This window comes from Scyliorhinus torazame, chromosome 3 (genome assembly GCF_047496885.1).
Source record: "Scyliorhinus torazame isolate Kashiwa2021f chromosome 3, sScyTor2.1, whole genome shotgun sequence".
Classification (NCBI taxonomy): domain Eukaryota; kingdom Metazoa; phylum Chordata; class Chondrichthyes; order Carcharhiniformes; family Scyliorhinidae; genus Scyliorhinus; species Scyliorhinus torazame.
This window is the reverse complement of record NC_092709.1, coordinates 187,144,039-187,169,126: the sequence shown is the minus strand read 5'-3', so window position 1 is coordinate 187,169,126 and position 25,088 is coordinate 187,144,039. Positions and strand designations below refer to the sequence as shown.

At 47.2% G+C, this 25,088-nt stretch overlaps 1 protein-coding gene across 4 annotated transcripts in view; it reads left to right on the top strand.

Annotated features, from left to right (window-relative positions):
* The window catches only part of pds5a (PDS5 cohesin associated factor A), a 326,590-nt gene that overhangs the window by 188,490 nt on the left and 113,012 nt on the right, over positions 1 to 25,088 (top strand). For all 4 annotated transcript variants that reach the window (XM_072496600.1, XM_072496598.1, XM_072496601.1 and 1 more), the window contains exons 16-19: positions 261 to 400; positions 12,765 to 12,880; positions 23,498 to 23,603; positions 24,259 to 24,419. In XM_072496600.1, coding sequence (XP_072352701.1) covers positions 261 to 400; positions 12,765 to 12,880; positions 23,498 to 23,603; positions 24,259 to 24,419 — 523 coding nt within the window. The remainder of the gene's footprint in view (positions 1 to 260; positions 401 to 12,764; positions 12,881 to 23,497; positions 23,604 to 24,258; positions 24,420 to 25,088) is intronic.

Genomic DNA, 25,088 nt, shown 5'->3' with positions numbered 1-25,088 from the left:
GTTTCTTGAAGGGACAAGCATCCCTGTGATTTCTTCGTTTAATTTCCCTGGTATGTGAAAGATAACTTAATTGGAAGAGCAAAGGTGACTCGCTTAAGGGTAAGTAACCTACCTCTTTGACATTTATAGATGCAGAGATTAGAGTTATTGACAAACTAAATTGGATTTTGGAAATGCTGAATAATGTTTTTAAATAATTCTGGCTGCTGTAGGCAGTGGGCATTAACTGCTATATACAAATTTGTTATGTCTGCGAGCAGAAAATTTGCCCGACCCAGGAAAAGCACAAGATTTCATGAAGAAGTTTAACCAGGTCCTCGGTGATGATGAGAGGCTGCGGACTCAATTGGAGCTGCTGATTAGCCCAGCATGTTCGTGTAAACAAGCAGAAATCTGTGTGGTAAGGGAACATTATTACTATATGTGGAAATTGTCTGTTATTAAATGCATTGATAAGATACTATTTTATCAATGATAAGATGCTTTATAATAATATTTATAATCTTCATTAGTGTCACGAGTAGGCTTGCATTAACACTGCAATGAAGTTACTGTGAAAAGGGGAGTTAGTTAAGTACATGAGGGGGGACAGGATAGAAGGGTAACTTGATGGGGGTGAGATGAATGAAAGTGGGAGGAAGCTTGTGTGAAATATGAACGCAGCACAGACATGTTGCACCAAATATCCTGTTTCGATGCTGTAAATTTTGTAGCACAGTGGCCAGATTTTGCTGTGGCAGGGCACGTAATGTGATGTCGTTAGTTAGATTTGCTCCAACATCCTTCAGCTGAAAAGGTTTTTACCCACAAAGTTACTCGAAGTGTAAACAGATAATTTGCGATCTGAGTGAACGATGCAACCATTAGACATCACCATAACCGGTGAGGTTTAAGGATCGGAAAAGAAACAGCTGACAAACTGAAAAGGGTGAATTCAATGTCAGATCAGACGAAAAGGGCAACAAAAGATTTGATTATGAGAAAGGAAAGTGGCAGAAAGGTGAAGTACAAATAAATGGAAAATTACAGCGTTAACATTTTATAGATCTTCTAAAATAATTCATAAACTGAAGGGACCAGATCGTCACATTTGTAATTGTTAATTTTCAGTGCCAGAGATTGATTGGCAATCATAAACTTATCACATCATTAAAAGAGTACTTCTGCTTATCATTAGAAACCCAAGTATCTATGATCAATTTGGTTCACATCTGTCACTTTAATGCAGTACTGCATTAAGAGACAGCGAGATGCCATTTTTACAAAGTTTGTCATGCAGTGATGCAACTCCGACACAAGCATTAAGATATGCACATTTATCGACATACCTGTCCTTCGCCTGAATTTGCTGTACCAGATAGATATAAATAACAGCAATCGCCATTAGCCTCACTATTATTTTGATGACAAAATTTGGCCATGTGTATTCCCTCACCACACTTTTTTTCACCCCACACTCAATCTGTGTCTCCTTCTTTCCCAACAAATGCTGATTTGGGATGTTTATTGAAAGTTTGTTCCTATTCTGAATGTGAAACTTAAGTCACTTTTGTTTAAAATTAACAAGAATATCGGTTCTCTTCAACCTACTCACCATTTTATTTTCAAAGCATTCGTGATTCCACAATCACATGGACCAGAAAGATCAAACATATATGGTTACTGGATTCACACTGGAGAATATACACTCGTGGCATCTCAAAATAAAATAAAATGCCATTGGTTGCAAAGAAAATAAACCTTTGCTTAAAACAATGATTAGGCATGCTTCAAAGTTCCTTTAAGGAAGATCTAAATTTGAAAGGAACTTGTTCATGTTCAACATCAACATATTAAACATATCATATTGACTCATGGAAACCAATGATTCGCTTCACTTTTTTGTTCAACTTTGTACAAAAAAGTGGGTGAAGGTATGGCCTAATTGATGGTTTCTGACTCTACAAACACTCCTACCCCCAACACGAAGTCCTGTCTTCAGATTGAGGATACCCTCCATCGTGTTGTGTGGCACTACCACTGTGCTAAATGGGATAGCATTCGAACAGACCTAGCAACTTAAGACTGGGCATCCAAGAGGTGCTGTGGGCCATCAGCAGCAGCAGAATTGTACTCCACTACAGCCTGCAACTTTATAGCCCGGCATATCCCCCCACTACCATTACCACCAAACCAGGGCATCAGCCCTGGTTCAATGCAGGAGAGCATGCCAGGAGCAATATCAGGCATACAGAAAAATGAGGTGTCAACCTGGTGAAGCTACAACACAGGACATGTGTGCCAAACAGCATAAGCCGTAAGTAATAGACAGAGCTAGGCGATCTCACAATGAACGCATCAGATCTAAGCTCTGCAATTCTGCCACATTCAGTTGTGAATGGTGATGGACAATTGAACAACTCACTGGAGTTGTATCCCCATCCTCTGATAGAGAGCCCAGCACGTATGTGCAAAGGGTAACACTGAGGCATTCACATCAATCTTCAGCCAGAAGTGCCAAGTGGATGATCTCGGTGGTCTCTGGAGGTCCCCAGCTTCACCGATGTCAGTCTCCAGCCAATACGATTCACTCCATGTGATATCAAGAAACGGCTGAAGGCACTGGATACTGCAAAGGGCAAAGGTTATGGGCTCTGACAATATTCCGGCAATAGTACTGAAGACTTGTTCTCTGGAACTTGCCACACCCCAAGCCAAGCTGTTCTAGTACAGCTAGAAAACTGGCATCTACCCAGCAATTTGGAGAATTGCCCAGGTGTGTCCTGTACCAAGAAACAGGACAAATCCAACCCAGGCAATTACTGCCCCTGAGGACTCTTCTTCATCAGCAAAGTGATGGAAGGAGTCATCCACGGTGCTATCAAGCGGCACTTAGTCAGCAATAACCAACTCACCAATGCTCAGTTTGGGTTCCGTCAGGGTCACTCCGCTCCTGACCTCATTACAGCTTCAAACATGGACAATGGAGCTGAGTGCCAGAGGTGAGAGTGACTGCCCTTGACATCAAGGCAGCATCCATCAAGAGTATAGCATCAGGGAACCCTAGCTAAACTGGATGCAATGAGAATCAATGGAAAACTCTCCGGTGGTTAAAGTCATGCCTCGCAAAAAGTAAGGTGGTTGAGGTGGTTGGAGGTCAATCATCTCAGTTCCAGGACATTGCTGCAGGGGTTCCTCGGGGTAGTGTCCTATGCCCAACCATCTTCAACTGCTTCATCAATGACCTCCCTTCCATCGTATATGGTAGAATTCCTTGTGAGTACTGACAGGCAGAGAGATCTGGGCATGCATGTCCACCAATCACTGAAAGTGGCAATGCATGTGGATAAGGTGGTCAAGAAAGCACACGGCATGCTGGCCTTCATCGGTCGGGTCACTGAATATAATAGCTGTACAGGACCTTAGGCCTCATTTGGAATATTGTGTACAATTCTGGTCACCACACTACCAGAAGGATGAGGATGCTTCGGAGAGGGTACAGAAGCGGTTTACTAGGATGCTGTCTCGTATGGAGGGCCATTAGCTATGAGGAGAGGTTAGATAAACTCGGTCTGTTCTCACTGGAACGACGGAGATTGAGGGGTAACCTGATAGAGGTCTACAAGATTGAGTGGCATGGACAGAGTGGATAGTCAGATGCTCTTTCCTAGGGAAGGAGAGTCAAGTACTCGGGATCATAGGTTTAAAGTGCGTGGGGAAAAGTTTAGAACTGATGTGCGAGGCAAGTTCTTTTACACAGAGGGTGGTAAATATATGGAACGCACTGCCTGGGGAGGTGGTGGGAGCAGGTACGATAGCGGCATTTAAGGGGCATCTAGGCAAATGTATGAATGGGGTAGGAATGGAAGGATTCGGACTCCGTAAGTGCATACGGTTTTAGTTCAGGCAGGTACCATGGTCCGCGCAGGCCTGGAGGGCCGAAGGGCCTGTTCCTGTGCTGTATTCTTTTTCATATAAGGTCAGAAGTGGGGATGTTTGCGGATGACTGCACAATGTTCAGCACCATTCGTGACTCCTCATATACTGAAGCAGTCCATGTCCAAATGCAGCAAGACCTGCACAATATCCAGGTTTGGGCTGACAAGTGGCAAGTTAGATTTGTGCCATACAAGTGGCAGGCAATGAACTGGACTAGCCACATTAATACTGTTGCTACCAGGGCAGGTCAAAGGCTAGGAATCTTACTTACCTCCTGGACCCCACCCCCCCCATCTGCCTCCTCTACTTGCCTGGATTCGTGCAGCTTCAGCAACAGTCAAGAAGCTCGATACCATCCAGATCAAAGCAGTCCATTTGATTGCTCCCCTTTCCACAAACATTTAAACCCTCCACCACCGACGAACAGTGCCAGCAGTTTTTAATATCAACAAGATGCACTGCTGTAACTCACCAAGATTCCATAGCCAGCACCTTCCAAACCCATGACCACTGCCATCTACAAGGACAAGAGCAGCAGATACTTGGTAACTACACCACCTGAAGGTTCCCCTCCAAATCACTCACCAACCTGACTTGGGAATATATTGCAGTTCCGAGAATCCGAGAATTCACAGTTCAGAAGGAGGCCATTCTGCCCATCGATTCTGCACCGGCCCATGGAAAGAGCACCCCACCCAAGCCCATGCCTTCACCCTAACCCAGTAAACCCACCTATTTTTGGACACTAAGGGCAATTCAGCATGGCCAATCCACCTAACCTGCACATCTTTGGACTGGGAGGAAACCGGAGCACCCGGAGGAAACCCACGCAGACATAGGGAGAACATCCAGACTCCGCACAGACAGTGACCCAAGCTGCGAATCGAATCTGGGACCCTGGAGCTGTGAAGCTACTGTGCTAACCGCTGTGCTACGGTACTGTCCTCAAAGTGAGAAGGTTTGTTCCTTCATTGTCACTGGGGCAAATTCCGAGAACTCCCTCCCCAACAATACAATGGGCGTACCTACACCTCTGGGACTGCAACGGTTCAAGAAGGCAACTCGCCACCACCTTCTGAAAGGTAATTACAGATGTGCAATAAGTGCTGGCCTAATCGGCGACAGCCATATCCCGTAAATTAATTTTGAAACCTACAAATTGCAGTTTTCTGCTGATATTCTCAAACCTTGCCTTGAGAAGGTATGATTAAACCAGAACGTCCACCAGCCGATCAAATTAGTTCTGATTAGAACAGGCTTGTCCAATCTTTGCAAGTGAGGGACCATGTTTCAACTTTCCCCTCACTTTGAGGGTTGATTAGCAAATTTTGTAAGACCTTCTCCTCCCCCCCCCCCCCCCCCCCCCCCCCCCCCCCCCAAGTTTCAGGCAGTCTCTCTCTCCCCGTTCATATCCCACCACAACAGCCTCTGTTTCCCTTTAGCAGACTCACCGCCACTTGTGTTCAGGCCTCCAATCAGATACTCTTTCTCTCCCACATTTGGTGCTGATCGGCTCACAAATATGAGAGAAACAACCTGATTGGAGTATCAGCTCCTTTCTGAATCGTTAACTTGCTTATATGATTCCAGTTGAAGTTCTAACTGATCTCAGAATGGAACCCTGGCTTAAAAGACCATAACTTTCACTTTTTTTTATAAATCGTGGAGGAACAGAATCACAGGACTGCTAATTAGTTTTAACAATAAGAAAAAAATGTTTATTGAACATAAGTTGGATTATTATACAATACTCCTTTGCTCTGCCATTACCTGAATAAATTAACATAGATTTTAAAATTAGCACTGAATACAAAGTACCTCTTAAGCCATAAATGTCTCATTAATGCACAAAATCCGTTTTAAGCACACAAGGTAACTGTGGTAAGACACACTCCCCTCTGAACTCAAAAGCCCCTCAGATGATTCTTAAACTGCGAGCCACCTTGTCTCACTGAGCCCTGGCTTCCACCCTAGTGATTTCAAATTCCGTTTTCAGAATTCTCAATTTCTAAATTACGCTTTCCCCCCCTCCGCTGCTTGCATCAAGGTTTTACTTTCAGATTTTACACCTCTCCCTTCATGTTTTCTTTGTCGTAAAGTCTTTTACACAAACTCCCGAGATCCAACAACCGATTTCCACAATTATTTCAAATAATGCCTCCTAAACTGTAGTAATTGCTCACAACTATAGCAGCACTGCAGATATCTTTTTGGCATCTCGCAATCCAATGTCTTTTCAACTCTCTGTGCCTTTACTGAACTTGTTCCCAGATTCCTCTGTTTCATTAACTCCAGGTTTCTTGTCAACATCTCTTAATTTCTCTGCTTTCTTAACTTGCTGAACTTGAGATTTTCAGCATCTGTTCTCTTAACCGTTATTCCATAGTATGACTTTTCTTCTAGCAAGGCTGAGAGATGTTCCCTCTTTAGCCTTCTTAAACCAACAGCTTCTAGTAGAACTCCCTGAGAGCTGCCTTCTCTCTCAGTACCTATATTCCGCTGCAATCAAACCAGCTAAACTGAAATTTAAAAGTGCCTTTACCGTACAATGCCCCAATTGCTAAGCAACTACTGCTCGTTTGTTTACTCATCACACCTTGGTCTTCTCGAAGCACAATAGAATCACAGTTGGAACTTAACCGACCCCCACACATACAAACACCATTGGCCAACGTGAATCTTAACTCTAGGTTTTACCCTTCCAGGCACACAAACATTAGATGAAACACGCTTAAAACTCATCTTAATTTTAATGTTTACCAACACAAATCTAATTCCCATGAAACTACCATTGTTTTCCAACACTTGCACTTAACTGTGTTTTGAATATTTACTCTGCAGACCAGGCAGAGAGACTTAGAACATAGTATATAGAACAGTACAGTCCCTTCAGCCCACGGTGTTGTGCCGACCATTTATCCTAACCCAAGATCAACCTAACCTACACCCCTTCAATTTACTGCTGTCTATGTGACTGTCTAAGAATCGCTTAAATGTCCCTAATGACTCTGACTCCACCACCTCTGCTGGCAGTGCATTCCACGCATCAACCACTCTCTGTGTAAAGAACCTACCCCTGACATCTTCCCTATACCTTCCTCCAATCACCTTGTGACAGCCATTTCCACCCTGGGGAAACGTCTCTGGCTATCCACTCTATCCATGCCTCTCATCAAGTCAGCTCTCTGCCTTCTGCGCTCCAGTGAGAAAAGCCCTAGCTCCCTCAACCTTTCTTCATAAGACATGCCCTCCAGTCCAGACAGCATCCTGGTAAATCTCCTCTGTACCCTCTCCAAAGCATCCACATCCTTCCTATAATGAGGCGACCAGAACAAGAGACAATATTCCAAAATGTGGTCTAACTAAAGTATTATAAAGCAGCAGCAAAACCTTGCGGTTCTTAAACTCAATCCCCCTGTTAATGAAAGCCAACACACCATACGCTTTTTAACAACCCTATCAACCTGGGTGGCAACTTTGAGGGATCTATGTACGTGGACCCCAAGATCCCTCTGTTGCTCCACACTTCCAAGAATCCCTGCCTTTAACCCTGTATTCAGCATTCAAATTCAACCTTCCAAAATGAATAGCGTCACATTTATCAAGGTTGAACTCCATCTGCCACTTCTCAGCCCAGCTCTGCATCCTTTCAATGTCCTGTTGTAACCTGCAACAACCCTCAATACTATCTACAACTCCCCCGACCTTCGTGTCATCGGCAAACTTACTAACCCACCCTTCCACTTCCTCATCCAAGTCATTTATAAAAACCACAAAGAGCAGAGGTCCCAGAACAGATCCTTGCGGGACACCACTGGTCACCGACCTCCAGGTGGAATACTTTCCATCCACTACCACTCGCTGTCTTCTTTCGGCCAGCCAATTCTGTATCCAGACAGCCAAATTTCCCTGTATCCCATGCCCCCTAACTTTATGAATGAGCCTACCATGGGGAACCTTATCAAATGCCTTACTGAAATCCATATGCACCACATCCACTGCCCAACCTTCATCAATGTATCTCGTCACATTCTCAAAGAATTCAATGAGGCTTGTGAGGCATGACCTGCCCCTCACAAAGCCATGCTGACTATCTTGAATCAAACTATGTTTTTCTAAATAATCATAAATCCTATTTCTCAGAATCCTTTCCAATATTTTGCTCACCACAGACGTAAGACTGATGGGTCTGTAATTCCCAGGGATTTCCCTATTCCCTTTCTTGACCAGGAGAACCACTTTCGCCTCCCTCCAATCATCCGGTACTACTCCAGTGGAGAGTGAGGACGCAAGGATCATCCGCAATGACGCAGCAATCTCCTCCCTCGCTTCCCGTAGTAACCTTGGGCATATCCCGTCAGGCCCAAGGGACTTATCTATCCTGATGCTTTTCAAAATTTCCAGCACATCCTCCTTCTTAATATCAACCTGTTTGAGTCTTATTAACCTGGTTCACACTGTTCTCATGGGCAACAAGGTCCCTCTCTCTAGTGAAATACTGAAGCAAAGTATTCATTTCGGGCCTCCCCCATCTCCTCAGACTCGAGGCACAAGTTCCCTCCACTATCCCTGATCGGCCCTAGTCTCACTCTGATCATCCTCTTATTTCTCACAAATGTAGAACGCCTTGGGGTTTTCCCTAATCCTTCCCGCCAGGGCTTTTTCATGCCCCCTTCTAGCTCTCCTCAGTCCATTTTTGAGTTCCTTCCTGCCTACCATGTAACCCTCTAGAGCCGAGTCAGATCCTTGCTTCCTCAACCTTACGTAAGCTTCCTCCTTCCTCTTGACTAGAAGCTCCACTTCTCTTGTCATCCAAGGCTTCTTCACCTTACCATTCCTTCCTCGTCTCAGTGGGACAGAATTATTCAGCACCCGCAGCAAGTGCTCCTTAAACAATCCCCACATTACTGTTGTGCATTTCCCCAAGAACAATTGTTCCCACTTTATGCTCCTCAGCTCCTGTCTAATAGCAGTATAATTTCCCCATCCCAAGTAAATACCTTCCCATACTGTCTGTTCCTACCCCTCTCCATTACTATGGTAAAGGTCAAGGAGCTGTGGTCACTGTCACCGAAATGCTCTCCCACCGAGACATCTGACACCTGGCCTGGTTCGTTGCCAAGCACCAAGTCCAATATGGCCTCCTCCCTAGTCGGCCTATCTCCATATTAAGTCACGAATCCTTCCTATACACACCTGCCAAAATCTGCTCCATCCAAACCATTTGCACTAAGGAAGTTCCAGTCAATATTAGGGAAGTTGAAGTCTCTCATGACAACAACTCTGTTACTTCTGCACTTTTCCGAGACCTGCCACCCAATCTGTTCCTCTATCTCTCTGTTGCTATTGGGGGGTCTATAGAAAACTCCCAATAAAGTGACTTGCGTCCCGGATAGTGACCTGTTGGGCCATATGTTGTGCACACCTGTGATAGATTCTTGCTCTGCTTTTGAAATGACCTGAATGTTTGAAAGTAACAACCAACAGCATTAAAAAAAATATTTTTTATTGTGAAATGCAGATTAAAGCAATTAAAAGTGGCACGTATGGATATTGAACCACTGTGGTTCCATCTGGTGCGGGTTCTTTCACAGTACACTTAGGATGGGACCTCCAGGTTTTTGTCGCTACAACATTGAAGGAACCGCAATATTGTTCCAAGTCAGGATGACATGTGAATTGGAAACAACTTGCAAGTGATAGTGTTCTCATGCATCTGTTGCCCTTGTCCAGCTTGATGGTAGAGATCATAGGTTTGGATAGTGCTGTTGAAAGAGCCATTGTGAATGCAACTTGTAGATGGTACACACCGCTGTCTCTGTATGTCAGTGGTGGGGGTGTTTAGGTGTTGCATAAGGTGCCAACCAAGCAGGCTGCTCTGTCCTGGGTAGAGTCAAGCTTCTTCAATGTTGGGGCTGCACCCATCCAGGCAGAGAGTATTCCATCTCACTTCTGACTTGCGCTTTGTTCATGGTGGGCAGGCTTTGGGGGGTAAGGAGGTGAGATGTTTGCCAGAGAATTTTCCATTCTCTGTCCTCTTGTGGCCACCATATTTACACAGATGATTCAGTTATGTTTCTAATCAGTGCTAACTCCTCCAGGGTGTTGGGAGATTCCGCGATGGCAATGCTGTTGAATGTCAGGTCAAAATCTTTGATTTGATTTATTATTGTCACATGTATTAGTATACAATGAAAAGTATTGTTTCTTGCATGCTATACAGACAACGCATAGCATACCGTACATAGGGAAGGAAGGAGAGACTGCAGAATGTAATATTACAGTCATAGCTAGGGTGTTCACGACCTTTTGTAATTTCCTGTGGTCTTGGGCAGAGCAGGATCCATACTAAGCCATGATGCAACCAGAAAGAATGCTTTCTATGGTGCATCTGTAAAAGTTGGAGAGAGTTGTAGCGGATATTCCAAATTTCCTTAGTCTTTTGAGAAAGTAGAGTCGTTGGTGGGCTTAATTATCGTGTCGGCATGGGGGGACCAGGACAGGTTGTTGGTGATCTGGACATCTAAAAACTTGAAGCTCTCAACCCTTTCTACTTAATTCCCATTGGTGTAGACAGGGGCATGTTCTCCACGACGCTTCCTGAAGTCGATGACAATCTCCTTCGTTTTGTTGACATTGAGGGAGAGATTATTGTTGGTGCAACTGTTCACCAGATTCTATATCTCATTCCTGTCTCGTCATTAGAGTACTCTGCCAAATTATTCGATTCTCTGTTATTGGGAATGATCTTTCCTCGCACATTTGTGGCACAATTATTAACTTGCCACCTATCAACCCATGCTTGAATGTTGTCCATCTCTTGCTGCATGCAGATATAGACTGCTTCAGTATCTGCGAAATCATGAATGGTACTGAATACTTGCCATCCATCAGCGTGCATCTCACATCTGAACTCATGATGGAGGGCAGGTCATTGATGATGCAACTGAAGATGTTTGTGCTTGGGGAGCTACCCTGAGGAACTATTGAAGTTATGTACTGAGGCGGAGATGATTGGCGCTCAACAGTTACAACCATCTTCCTTTGTGCTAGTGGCTTCATCCAGTATTTTTCCCCAATTCCCTTTGACTTTTGCTAGAGCGCCCTGATGCCACACTTCGTCACATGCTGCCTTGATGTCAAGGGCAGTTCCTCTCATTTTATCTTGCCTCACCTCCAGAATTCAGCTCTTATGTCCATGTTTGGACCAATGGTAGAGTGACTGTAATGAGGTCAGGAGTCAAGTGGCCCTATTGAAATCCAAACTCAGCACCAGTGAGCAGGATGCTGCAGAACAAGTGCTGGTTGGAAGCACTGTCAATGATAGCTTTCACCACTTTGTTTGAAAATAATCTTCAGACAGTGATTGGTTGGATTGGATTTGGCATGCATTTGTGATGCTTCTCCACGAACTGGAGACTCCTGGGGAATTTTCCATATTACCGGTGTGAATGTCAGTGTTGTTGCTGTACTGAAATAGCTTGATTAGAGGCACAGCCAGTTATGGCGCACAAGTCTTCTGTACTTTTGCTGGAATATTGCCTGGGTCTATAGCCTTTACAGTATCCAATACCATTGGCCATTTCTTGATATCCTGCATAAGGAGTTGAATTTGGCTGAGGTTGGTGTCTGTGATGGAGGGACCTTGAGAAGAGGCCAAGGGGTATCATCTACTTGTCACTTCTGCTTCAAGACGGTTGCAAATGCTACAGCCTTGCCTTATGCAAGGTAGCCTTGCCTTATGCTTGGGTCGCACGGTAGCACAGTGGCTATCACAGTTGCTTCACAGCTCCAGAGTCCCACGTTCGATTCCCGACTTAGGTCACTGTCTGTCAGAAGTCTGCACATTCTCCCTGTGTCTGCATGGGTTTCCCCCCCTCAGTCCAAAGATGTGCAGGTTAGGTGGATAATTGCCCTTAATGTCCAAAAAGGTTGGGTTGGGTACGGTTACTGGGTTACGGGAATAAGGTGGAGGTGTGGGCTTAAGTAGGGTGCTCTGAACAAGGGCCGGTGCAGACTCGATGGACCGAATGGCCTCCTTCTGCACTGTAAATTCTATGATACTATGCACTGACAGCCTGGGCTCAGCCATTATTGACCTTATGGATATTTGTGGAGCAGCCTCCTTCCCGATCATTGTTTCATTGTCCACCATCGTTCTCAACTGAATGACAGAGGACGTCAGAGCTTTGATCTGGTCCGTTGATTGTGGGATCATCTTGTTCTGTCGTATCCGGCTTTTAATGTTTGGCATACATATAATCCTATGTTGCAGCTTCCCCAGGTTGGCCCCTCTTTAACTGGTGTGCTCTTGGAATGCTCTTCTGCACACTGCATTGAATCAGAATTTATCCCTTGACTGGAATGGTCGAGTGACTGATATGCCAGTCCATGAAATCACAGTGATGGAATACTATTCTACTGGTACTGGAACACAGCACCTCATTGATGCCTATGCCTAATTTTGAGCTGCTAAATCTGTTCTGAATCTATCCCATGTGGTGATACACAACACGATTGAGGGTGCTCTTCGTGTGAAGACTGCGCAGTGGCCATTTCAGAGAGCAAATAAGTGTTAACCACATTGCTGCAGGTTTGCAGTTACATACAGGCCAGGCTTGGTAAGGACAGCAATTCCTGAATGTGTTAAGTTTATATCACAATCCAGCAGATGATGGTCACCATTATTGAAACTACCTTTCTGTAAATGTAGGTTTATTAATTAATTGAATTCAAATTCCACCAGCTGCTGTGCTTTCTGGAACATTGTCCAGGCCTCTGGATTATTCGCCCAATAACATTACCATTAAACTACTAATAAACAATGCTCTTTTCCTTTTTATTAGCGAGAAATTACACGTAAACTCGCAAATCCCAAGCAGCCCACTAACCCCTTCCTGGAAATGGTGAAATTCCTACTGGAGAGGATTGCGCCAGTACACATCGATTCAGAAGCTATCAGGTATGCTTATCAAAATATTTTTGTTATTTAGTAAAACAGTTTTGTAAAGTTTGTTAATCCTGACTGTAAGACTGGAATATTTATTGTGTGAATTGCAGAGAGATACGAAAATCATAGAGTAGTTATAGCAGGGAAGTAACTTTAAATTGCCCCAGTGTCTCTGGGGTAATGTAAAGGGAGGAGATGGCAAAAATTCCTCTATTTGTGTTCAGGAAAGTTTTCTACAGCCGTACACGTCCAGTTCAACAAGAAAGGATGCACTGTTGGGTCCGGTTGTTGGAAATGAGATGGGCCAAGTAGACCAAGGGTGAGTGTGGAACATCTAGTGATCATTGTATATTAGGTTCGGGATCATGATAGAAAAGGATAGTAGGCAATCCAGATAGAAATAATTAACGGGGGAGAGTCGACTTCAATGGAGTAATAACGGAGCTCAACCGATTAGTCTGGAATGAAAGGTTGGCAGGAAAAACTGTAGCTGAACAATGGACTGCCTTCAAAACAGAAATGGTCCAGTCACAGTGACGGTAAATTCCCTGAAAAGGGAAAGATAGGACAAAACAATTTTGAGCTCCCTCGATGAAAAATTAGATAGAAATTAAGATAAGAGTGTGCTCATGACAGGTGTCGGGTAAAAAAATACAGTTCAGAACCAAGAGGAACACAGAAGGTTCAGAGGGGAGATGGAAAAGCGCAGAAGAGAAGCGAAGAGGGATGAAGAGAAAAGACTGGCAGCTAACATAATGGGGGATCCCAAAGTCTTCTATTTGCATATAAATCGTAAAAGGGTGGTCAAAGAAGTAGGGCTAATTAGGGGCCTAAAAGGGAATTTGCACACGGGGGCTTGAGGCATGCCTGATACTTTGGATCGTCTATAGAAAGGAGGTGGTTGTTCTCCAGGCCATGGTGACAGGCAAGGAAGCTGTCCCTGGGAGGGTTCAAAATGTTTTTTAAATATAAATTTAGAATACCCAATTCTTATTTTTCCCAATTAAGGGGCAATTTAACATAGCCAATTCACCTACCCTGCACGCCTTTTTGGGTTGTGGGGGTGAGACTCGCACAGACCCTGGGAGAATGTGCAACTCCACACGGGCAGTGACCCGAGGCCGGGATCCTCGGCACCGTGAGGCAGCAGTGATAACCACTGCCCCACCGTACTGCCCTGAAGGGTTCAAACTTGATCAAGAGCAAGTGTTGAATAGACTGTCAGTACTTCAATGTTGGCACCGGGACCAGGTGAGATGCATGCAGGGACATGGAAGGATGTGAGAATGGAAATTACAGGGGCGTTGGTCATAATCTTTCAGACTTATCTAGACTTAGGGAGGTACCCGAGGACTGGAGAGTTGTGAATGTTATGCACTTGTTCAAGGAAAATTGTAAGAATCGCCCCAGTAATTACAAAGCAACCAGTTTAACATCGATGGTGGCAAGCTTCTAGAAACAGTTATTCAGGATAGAATTAGGAGTCACATAGAAAAATATGGCTTGATTAGAAAGAGCCGGCATGGATTTCTAAAGGGGAAGTCAAGTTTAACTAACATGCTTTTGAAGAGGTAACAGAAAAGGTCAGTGAGGGTAATTCTGTTGATGTGTTGCACATGGACTTTCAAAAGGCATCCAAAATAGTTCCACAACAAACTTGAGAAAAGTCATTGCTCATGAAACAAAAGAGATATTGGCAACAAAGATACAAAATTGCCTGAAGAATGGGAAGCAGAGAGTAATGGTCAATGGATATTTTGCAGGGCTGGGGAAAGGTTTGTAGTGGTGTTCCCCAGGAGTCGTTATTGAGACTCTTGCTTTTGCTGATCTATATTAATGATGTGGATCAGGGCTTTCCAGCTTTTCCAGCCACAGTACCATTTTTGACCTTCTGAGAGTACTGATGAAAACCCTCAGAAGCATTCTTATTATGTTGAGGAGTTAAACCACAAAGCAAAGATTTTTCTTACACAGTAGGTATAAACGTACAAAAACAAATTTGTGAAAGTATTGTCGAATTCTTCTATGTCTGCATTGATCAGAATAGAATTAAATGTTCTCATATTCAGCAAATGCTTAAGTTTTACTTTTTTAAAAAATTTATTTGTGTATTTATTTCTGTGAATTAATTACATCCACATTCAGCACAAGCCATGTCGGGAGTGATGCTGATTTGTTTGCTCACAAATTCAATTAATAGAGCTGGATACTCATAGACATCACCAAAAGCCCACTTTCTCTGTCTCACACACACACACAAACACACTCCACCTCTCTCTCATAAACACATGCACATAAATGTGCTCAAACTCCTGCACTTCCCTCCTCTCTCTCACACAAACTCGCAACATTTCTGTCACAGGCTTTCCTTTCTCTGTCTTACACAAACGCTCATGTCTCGCTCACGAACACGCTCACCTTGCTTGCTCCCGCACATGCTCACCTCTCGCTGGTTCAGGCTCTCGCTTGCGCGCACAACTTGCTCATGGGCACGCGCACAACTTGCTCACGGGCACGCGCTCAACTAGCTCACAGGCACGCGCTCAACTAGCTCATAGGCACGCGCTCAACTAGCTCACAGGCAGGTGCTCAACTAGCTCACAGGCAGGCGGTCCCGTCGTTCACAGGCAGGCGCTCCCGTCGCTCACAGGCAGGCGCTCCCGTCGCTCACAGGCAGGCGCTCCCGTCGCTCACAGGCAGGTGCTCCCGTCGCTCACAGGCAGGCGCTCCCCTCGCTTACAGGCAGGCGCTCCCCTCGCTCACAGGCAGGCGCTCCCGTCGCTCACAGGCAGGCGCTCCCCTCGCTCACAGGCAGGCGCTGCCCTCGCTCACAGGCAGGCGCTGCCCTCGCTCACAGGCAGGCGCTGCCCTCGCTCACAGGCAGGCGCTGCCCTCGCTCACAGGCAGGCGCTGCCCTCGCTCACAGGCAGGCGCTGCCCTCGCTCACAGGCAGGCGCTGCCCTCGCTCACAGGCAAGCGCTGCCCTCGCTCACAGGCAGGCGCTGCCCTCGCTCACAGGCAGGCGCTGCCCTCGCTCACAGGCAGGCGCTGCCCTCGCTCACAGGCAGGCGCTGCCCTCGCTCACAGGCAGGCGCTGCCCTCGCTCACAGGCAGGCGCTGCCCTCGCTCACAGGCAGGCGCTGCCCTCGCTCACAGGCAGGCGCTGCCCTCGCTCACAGGCAGGCGCTGCCCTCGCTCACAGGCAGGCGCTGCCCTCGCTCACAGGCAGGCGCTGCCCTCGCTCACAGGCAGGCGCTGCCCTCGCTCACAGGCAGGCGCTGCCCTCGCTCACAGGCAGGCGCTGCCCTCGCTCACAGGCAGGCGCTCCCCTCGCTCACAGGCAGGCGCTCCCCTCGCTCACAGGCAGGCGCTCCCCTCGCTCACAGGCAGGCGCTCCCCTCGCTCACAGGCAGCCGCTCCCCTCGCTCACAGGCAGGCTCTCCCCTCGCTCACAGGCAGGCGCTCCCCTCGCTCACAGGCAGGCGCTCCCCTCGCTCACAGGCATGCCCAAAATCCCTTTTTCTCTGTCTCAGACACACACACAAACAAACTCCACTTCCCTCTCATAAACACATGCACACAAATGTTCTCAAACTCCTGCACCTCCCCACTCTCACATTCCTGCATCTCAACACACAAACTCTTAACATTTCTGTCAGAGACTTGCCTTTCTCTGTCTTACACAAACGCTCATGTCTCGCTCACGAACACGCTCACCTTGCTTGCTCCCGCACATGCTCACCTCTCGATGGTTCAGGCTCTCGCTCACGCGCACAACTTGCTCATGGGCACGCGTACAACTTACTCACGGGCATGCGCTCAACTAGCTCACAGGCAGGCGCTCCCATCGCTCACAGGCAGGCGCTCCCGTCGCTCACAGGCAGGTGCTCCCGTCGCTCACAGGCAGGTGCTCCCGTCGCTCACAGGCAGGCGCTGTCCTCGCTCACAGGCAGGCGCTCCCCTCGCTCACAGGCAGGCGCTCCCCTCGCTCACAGGCAGGCGCTCCCCTCGCTCACAGGCAGGCGCTCCCCTCGCTCACAGGCAGGCGCTCCCCTCGCTCACAGGCAGGCGCTCCCCTCGCTCACAGGCAGGCGCTCCCCTCGCTCACAGGCAGGCGCTCCCCTCGCTCACAGGCAGGCGCTCCCCTCGCTCACAGGCAGGCGCTCCCCTCGCTCACAGGCAGGCGCTCCCCTCGCTCACAGGCAGGCGCTCCCCTCGCTCACAGGCAGGCGCTCCCCTCGCTCACAGGCAGGCGCTCCCCTCGCTCACAGGCAGGCGCTCCCCTCGCTCACAGGCAGGCGCTCCCCTCGCTCACAGGCAGGCGCTCCCCTCGCTCACAGGCAGGCGCTCCCCTCGCTCACAGGCAGGCGCTCCCCTCGCTCACAGGCAGGCGCTCCCCTCGCTCACAGGCAGGCGCTCCCCTCGCTCACAGGCAGGCGCTCCCCTCGCTCACAGGCAGGCGCTCCCCTCGCTCACAGGCAGGCGCCCACCTCGCTCACAGGCACGCGCCCACCTCGCTCACAGGCACGCGCCCACCTCGCTCACAGGCACGCGCCCACCTCGCTCACAGGCACGCGCCCACCTCGCTCACAGGCACGCGCCCACCTCGCTCACAGGCACGCGCCCACCTCGCTCACAGGCACGCGCCCACCTCGCTCACAGGCACGCGCCCACCTCGCTCACAGGCACGCGCCCACCTCGCTCACAGGCACGCGCCCACCTCGCTCACAGGCACGCGCCCACCTCGCTCACAGGCACGCGCCCACCTCGCTCACAGGCACGCGCCCACCTCGCTCACAGGCACGCGCCCACCTCGCTCACAGGCACGCGCCCACCTCGCTCACAGGCACGCGCCCACCTCGCTCACAGGCACGCGCCCACCTCGCTCACAGGCACGCGCCCACCTCGCTCACAGGCACGCGCCCACCTCGCTCACAGGCACGCGCCCACCTCGCTCACAGGCACGCGCCCACCTCGCTCACAGGCACGCGCCCACCTCGCTCACAGGCACGCGCCCACCTCTCACCCACCCCTTCTCTCACGTCTCACACGTCCCAACGCTCGCCCTCTCGCGTACCCCGTTGCTCGCCCTCTCGCGTACCCCGTTGCTCGCCCTCTCGCGTACCCCCTTGCTCGCCCTCTCGCGTACCCCCTTGCTCGCCCTCTCGCGTACCCCCTTGCTCGCCCTCTCGCGTACCCCCTTGCTCGCCCTCTCGCGTACCCGCTTGCTCGCCCTCTCGTGTACCACCTCCTTGCCCCCTCGAGCGCTCTCTCTCTCGCGTGCCCCCTCATTGCCCTCTCGCGTGCCCCTTCGCTCGCCCTCCCGCGGGCCCTCTCGTGCGCCCCATTGCTCGCCCTCTCGTTTGACCTCACGTGCACCCCGTCGCGCCCGGCATCGACAAGGCACATAGGTTACTCCGACCAAAACCCAAGTCCTGGGACCAGCCGAGGCCATTAATCGCCAAGCTACACAGGTATCAGGATCTAGAAAGGATCTTATCCTGGGCTTGGCAGATTAAAGCGAGTAGTTGAGAAGGACACAGGATAAGGGTGTATCAGGACGTCAGGACGTTGGGGCTGACCTGGCAAAGTGCAGGGCCAAGTTCAACCACGCAAAGTCGGCCGTGTACAAGAACGGTATAAAATTATGGATGTTATTCCCAGCCAGAATTTGGGTGACATATCCGAGTAAAGAACATTATTTCACCACCTCGGCAGAGGGGGTCGAATTTGTGCGGACGAAATTGCACAGATGAAGTTCAGCAGAAGCAGACTGGTAGCCGAACCAAAAAAGGTCAACAAAGCGTTCGGTGCCTTCTACCAGGGACTGTACATTTCCGAGCCCCCCGACGGGGACTCGGGGATGAAACAGTTCCTCCACGGACTGGACATGCCATTTGTGGGGGCCAACAGACAGAGGGTGCTGGCAACACCAATAGAACTGGGAGAGATCATGGAGAGTATCAACTCCATGCAGGCAGGGAAGGTGCCGGGGCCTGATGGGTTTCCAGCGACTGGTCCAAAAAATTTGCACCAGCTCTCACCCCGCACCTGTGGGAGATGTTCACAGACTAGCTAGCAAGGGGCACCCTGCCTCCAATGCTAGCACAGGCCACCATATCACTGATCACCAAAAAAGACAAAGAGCCAACAGATCATACAGTCCCATTTCGCCGCTCAATATGGACATGCAAATACTCGTTAAAAAGTCCTGGCCAAGAAACTGGAGGACTGAGTACCAGGAGTGGTCAGAGGACCAGACAATTACTGCGGACATCAGGCGGCTGCTGAATGTGATACTGACCCCACCTGGGGAGAGAACACCAGAGGTGATCGTCTACCTGGATGCAGAAAAGGCCTTCGACAGAGTCGAGTGGAAATACCTCATTGAGGTACCGGAGTGTATTGGGCTGGGGACAGGGGTCACCTCATGGGTCCAAGTCCCCAAGGCGAGCATTTGGACCAACACCATCAGCTCCAAATGCTTCCAGTTGCACAGAGGCACCAGGCAGGGACGCCCGCGGTCACCTCTCCTGTTCGTCCAATTGAGCCACTGGCAATCGCTCTGCGAGACCCGAGAGGGTCCGAAGAGGAGGCAGAGAGTCTCACTCTTTGTGGATGATCTGCTCCTCTACATTTCGGACCCGCAAAGTGGCATGAACAAAATCATGAAGCTTCTGGGAAAGTTCGGAGCCTTCTCGGGCTACAAACTCAACCTGGGCAAAAGTGAAGTTTTCCTGGTGAACCTGAGGGGGAGGGGCAGAGCTGAAGGGCCTACCATTTAATATTGCCCGAAACAAATTCCGCAACTGGGGATCCACATAGCCCATGACTGGACACGGATCCACAGTGAAACCTGACCAGTTGGGTTGAGGAAGTTGAAAAAGGCCTCCAGAGATGAGATGCACTCCCACTTTTTCTGGCGTGGAGGGTGCAGACGATCAAGATGAGCGTACTGCCCAGATTCCTCTTCCTGTTCAGATCCATATCAATCTTCATTCCCAATGCCTTCTTCCAAACAGTAGATAAAATTATTATGCCGTTTGTGTGGGTGGGGAAGAACCCTAGAGTCCCGAAAACAACACTGCAAAAAGAAGGCGCATGGGAGGCCTGGCCATCCCAGCCTTGCAATACTACCACTTGGCAGCTGCAGACAAGAGAATGAGGGGATGGGTGAAGGAACCAAACACGAATGCTATTCCCTCACCATAACAGCACTCCCGTCCCTTTCAGCAAAACACTCAACCAGCCCAGAGGTAGTAGCAACACTAAGATGCTGGAACCAGGTGAGGCAGCACTTCGGGCGAACCAAGGTGTCCACCATGGCCCCATCTGCGGCAACCACAGATTTCCTCCAGCCATGCTAGACTCCACCTTTAAGCGGTGGAGGCAGGATAGGGGGACACTGACAGTTAGGGACTTTTACACGGGGGACAGACTAAAGACGACAGAAGAGCTGACCGAGAGACTGGAACTACCGAGTGGTCAGGAACTCCAACATTTGCAAATCAAAAATGTTCTCAGCAAAGAGACGAGGAGGTACCCGAGAGCCCCGAGAGACACAATGTTGGAGGAATTACTGGAAGCAGACAGTCTGGGAAAGGGGAACTGAGGGGACACGTATGGATTACTTTTAGAAGGACATGTTCACCACTGGATGGAACAAGGGAGAAATGGGAGGAAGAGTTGGGGATGGAAGTAGGTTGGGGACACTGGAGTGAAGCACTGAACAGGGCCAACTGCTCCACCTCCTTTGCAAGGCTAAGCTTCGTGCAGCTTAACAAGAACCCAAATGAACAGGTTCCTCCCGAAGGTGGAGGACAAATCTGAACAGTGACAGGGAGGCCCGGCCAACCACGCACACGTGTTCTGGGCATGCCCCAGACTCGTCTGGTTCTGGACAGCCTTCTTTGAGATAATGTCCAAGGTTGTAGGGGTGTGGATGGAGCTATGTCTGAGAGGGGCGGCGGAGGGAGGGCACAGAAAAGGTACAAAATGTAAGCTGTTACCGTCTCATCTTTTTTTTTTTTCCTGTGTGCTCTGTGTAAAAATGCAAAGTTTCATAAAAATATTTATTAAATAAATGGAATGCACTGCCTGGAAATGTGGTGGAGGCAGGTTCAATTGAGGCATTCAAGAGGGCTTTAAATGATGATTTGAATAGAAACAAAATGTGCAGGAGTCCAGGGAAAGGTTGGGAATGGCACCAAGTCATGATGCTCATTTGGAGAGGCAATGCAGACACATTGGGCCCAATGGTGGCCTTCTGCGGCATGACAGAATTTTGTGAATCTAATAACTAGTAATTTAAAAGGGATTTTATTTTTTGTCCATCAAAATAAATATAAAATAATTCGAACGATAATATAAATTAAATTATTTTAATCAGATAGAGATAGATATGATATGAATTTGGAGCTAAGGTAGGCCATTTGGCCCCACGAGCCTGCTCCGCCATTCAATAAGGTTATGGCTGATCGGTTTATTTTCCGAATTCCACATTCCCATTTACCCATGATAATCTTTGATTCCCTTGCCTAACAAGACATGTGCTCGGTTCTACCAGTATTGATCAGAGATGCCTGCTTTGCCTTTAAAGACCTCTGGGAAAGTGTCACTATTTTTTTTGTCTCATCGGTACAGGTTGCTGTGGTGATCTGCATATCTGTGTGTACAAGGGGTTAATGTATAAACATAACAGCTAAGTGAGCACTAGATGGCAGCACCAGAAAGGGGTATAAAAGACAGGCTTAAGCCGAGTTCCCGTCTCTTCGTGTTTAAGTGACTAGTGACCAGCGGTAGAGAGAGATAGCACAGAGTGCAGGTGTAGTTAATCATAGTTTATTCTTATTCAATCTTGTTTATTTAATATCTAGTACAAGTATTGGAGAGAGAACGAACTTACAGTTTATTTGTTAAAGTTACTCAATAAAAGATTTGCTTTAATTAGAAGACTACGAGTGTTAATCAACATCGAGTTTAAGATCATCTTGGCAAGAAGCAAATGAGTAACATATATTACACAAGGTAATATAACAGTTGCAATTACACTTTATTCTTGCTGACCAATTTCCACGCCTTTCTCATTGCTGCATTCTGGTTGCCTGTTGTCCCTTGATGCTTACCTGTTCAGTTCTATGACGTCATGACAATGCTGGTTAGGCCACAACTGGAGTACAGTTTGCAGTTCTGGTCACCACACTATGGGAAGAAAGTGATTGCACTGTAGAGTGCAGAGGAGATTCACCAGGATGTTGCCTGGGCTGGAGTGAGAGACTGGATAGGCTGGGGTTTTTTTCCTTGGCGCAGAGAAGGCTGAGGGGGACCTGATCGAGGTGTTAAACTTACGAGGGACATTGGGTGGATAGGAAGGAACATTTCCCCTTAGCGGGAGGGGTCAATAACCAAGTGGCATAGATTAAAGATATGGGGTAGAGGTTTAGAGGATATGTGAGGAAAACAAAACGTGTTTGGAATCTGGAACTCACTGCGTGAAAGGGTGGCAATGGTGAGAACCCTCACAACATTTAAGAAGTATTTGGATGAGCACTTGAGACACCACAGCACACAATGGGATGAGAGTGAATAGGTGTTTGATGGCCAGCACAGACCCGATGGGCTGAAGGGCCTCTTCCTGTGCTGTAAAAAAAAAAAATCTATGACTGATATGGTCAAAAGGAGGAAAGCACACATCACCGTATTGAATAAAATTGTACACAACATTAACTGAACTTAAATCATTTTAAAAATGAAATTTTGTCCTGCAGCTTTTTAATTTTAGCATCTGGACATGATATTTTTCAGAAGAAACTGTTTAACTGCTAAGAGTGAGAGATGTTATTTAAATAACAAATTCATATGTTAATTTTATTTTCCATTCCATTCGAGTTTCACAATAATTGAAAGTTCATTATGTTAGTCGTTCTGTCGTTATTTTTTTTCAAGGTTCAACTGACTTTCTGTAGAATGTTTGAATTCTATTTACACTGCAACTTTAATATCAGAACAAAACCATTTGTTTTGCACTGGTATTATACTGTAAATGCAACATTCAGTAAAATGGTAGAGTGAAAATCGCTGAAGCAACTGTGTTCCCAAGTTTTTGATATTCTCATCAGCTATCTCATTGAGAGTTGCCTTCATTGTGGTGGAGAGATCTATTTTGGGCTCTTATAGCTGCAGCACCTGTGGTGGCAAACAGGAGCACCTACTTTGAGGATGACCATCCCTGCAACTACTTTTTAAGGATCAAGACATATACTCGAGAGTTGCGTTCCTGCCATGCCTAACTGAAAGAAAATTGAACACAGTCTTATCGGCTATTAGATGACCGGTCTGAAAATTGGAGTTTGGAACAGTTATTTTCATTCTCCGGGTTTCCGGAAATATCAGATTTATTGTCAATCTGCCCATCTTTTAATATGCAGTATGATTAAAATGGGATTCACGGCTATCTAATCTAACACCCTACAGAGCAGGCTTAACACAAACAAAACACAGGAGTTGGAAAACATGGAAAATGCTTCCCAAGTTGCACAGTTGAAAGAACAATCTGTATTTCTGAAATTTGCTTGTTTTCATTCAAATTGCCTTAACTATTAAGTTGCAGATGTTTTGTGTATTTTGCAGCTCTTTAGTGAAACTGATGAACAAGTCCATAGAAGGGACCGCAGATGATGAAGAAGAAGGTGTGACACCGGATTCTGCAATCAGGGCAGGCTTGGAGCTGCTTAAGGTATTCACGTAACAATATTTCTGATACTAAAGCTCCAGACTTCTTCATACCTGTTTAAATTTTGAGTTTCAGCGTTTTCATTTGTGTAAGACCTCCAAGGCTGAAGACCGTGTCATTGTAAATGTGTGTTTGTAATTTGGCAGACTGATCTTATTTCTCTTTGTTCTCTAATTCAATTCAATGTAAAAGCAGGGAGGTAGTGGTATTGTCACTGCACTGGTAATCAAGAGATTAGGGTCATGCTTTGGGGACCCAGGTTCAAATGGCAGCTGGTGAAATTTGAAATCTGGAATTAAAAATAATGCTGACAGTTTGTCAATTGTCGTGAAAAACCCATCTGGTTCACTAATGTCCTTGGGGAAGGAAATCCACCACCCTTATCTGGTCTGGCCTGCATGCCATAGCAATATTGTTGACTCTGAAATAGCCTAGCAAGCCCTCCCCCCCCCCCCCCCCCCCCCCCCCCCCGGTTCAAGGGCAGCTCGGGATCGTCAATATATGACAGCAACGCCCTCATCACCATAGCAAACAAAAAAATACAGGACCTTGTTGAACAAAGAATTATTTCGGCAAGATGGTTTATTAAAAAGAAATCAGGGTGTTGTGTTAAAGAATAAAATGTTAATTGAATGTTCTCCCAATTACTGTCCTGCAGGTTTTATCATTCACACACCCCACCTCCTTCCACTCTTCAGAGACATATGAATCACTCTTACAATGCCTAAAGATGGAGGATGATAAAGTAGCCGAAGCTGCCATTCAGATCTTCAGAAACACTGGACACAAAATAGAAACAGACCTTCTACAGATTCGTTCGTAAGTCCCTTAATTGGAAGAAAGTATTCTTTTCCAAGGGAAAATTTGAGAAATTTTGTGTCCCAAGTAGTCAGTTATAGATGATGCAATTATACGGATGTATCTGCATACACGAGTAGATGGCTGGTAACGGAGCTCTACATAAATCATTTGTATACCATCTGTCTTGTGAGATTTGATTTTTTTTTTAGGTCTGACTGGACAGCTCCATGTTTTTGTTTTGTATCTGCTCCATATTATTTTTGTTCTTTTTTTTTGTGTTGTCTGGTTTTCCTTTGTTTTTCCTGTTTCTTTTCTTGTTGGCCGTATCGTCAACAACTGGGAGAATGATGCAGGTAAGATGGGAGGAGGAGAAGATATTGGCAACAGAAAAAGCCCATATGAAACAGGTGGTTCTTTGGTCATCACGCCCCAGATCTGCTCCTACAATCATAAGCTCACCTTTGCTCTCCATTTTGCTCTATCCTCCCGTCTCATACATACGAACTTGCTTGACTGTACATACTAGTACGAAGTATTACAACACCAGGTTAAAGTCCAACAGGTTTGTTTCGATGTCACTAGCTTTCGGAGCGCTGCTCCTTCCTCAGGTGAATGAAGAGGTATGTTCCAGAAACATATAGACAAATTCAAAGATGCCAAACAATGCTTGGAATGCGACCATTAGCA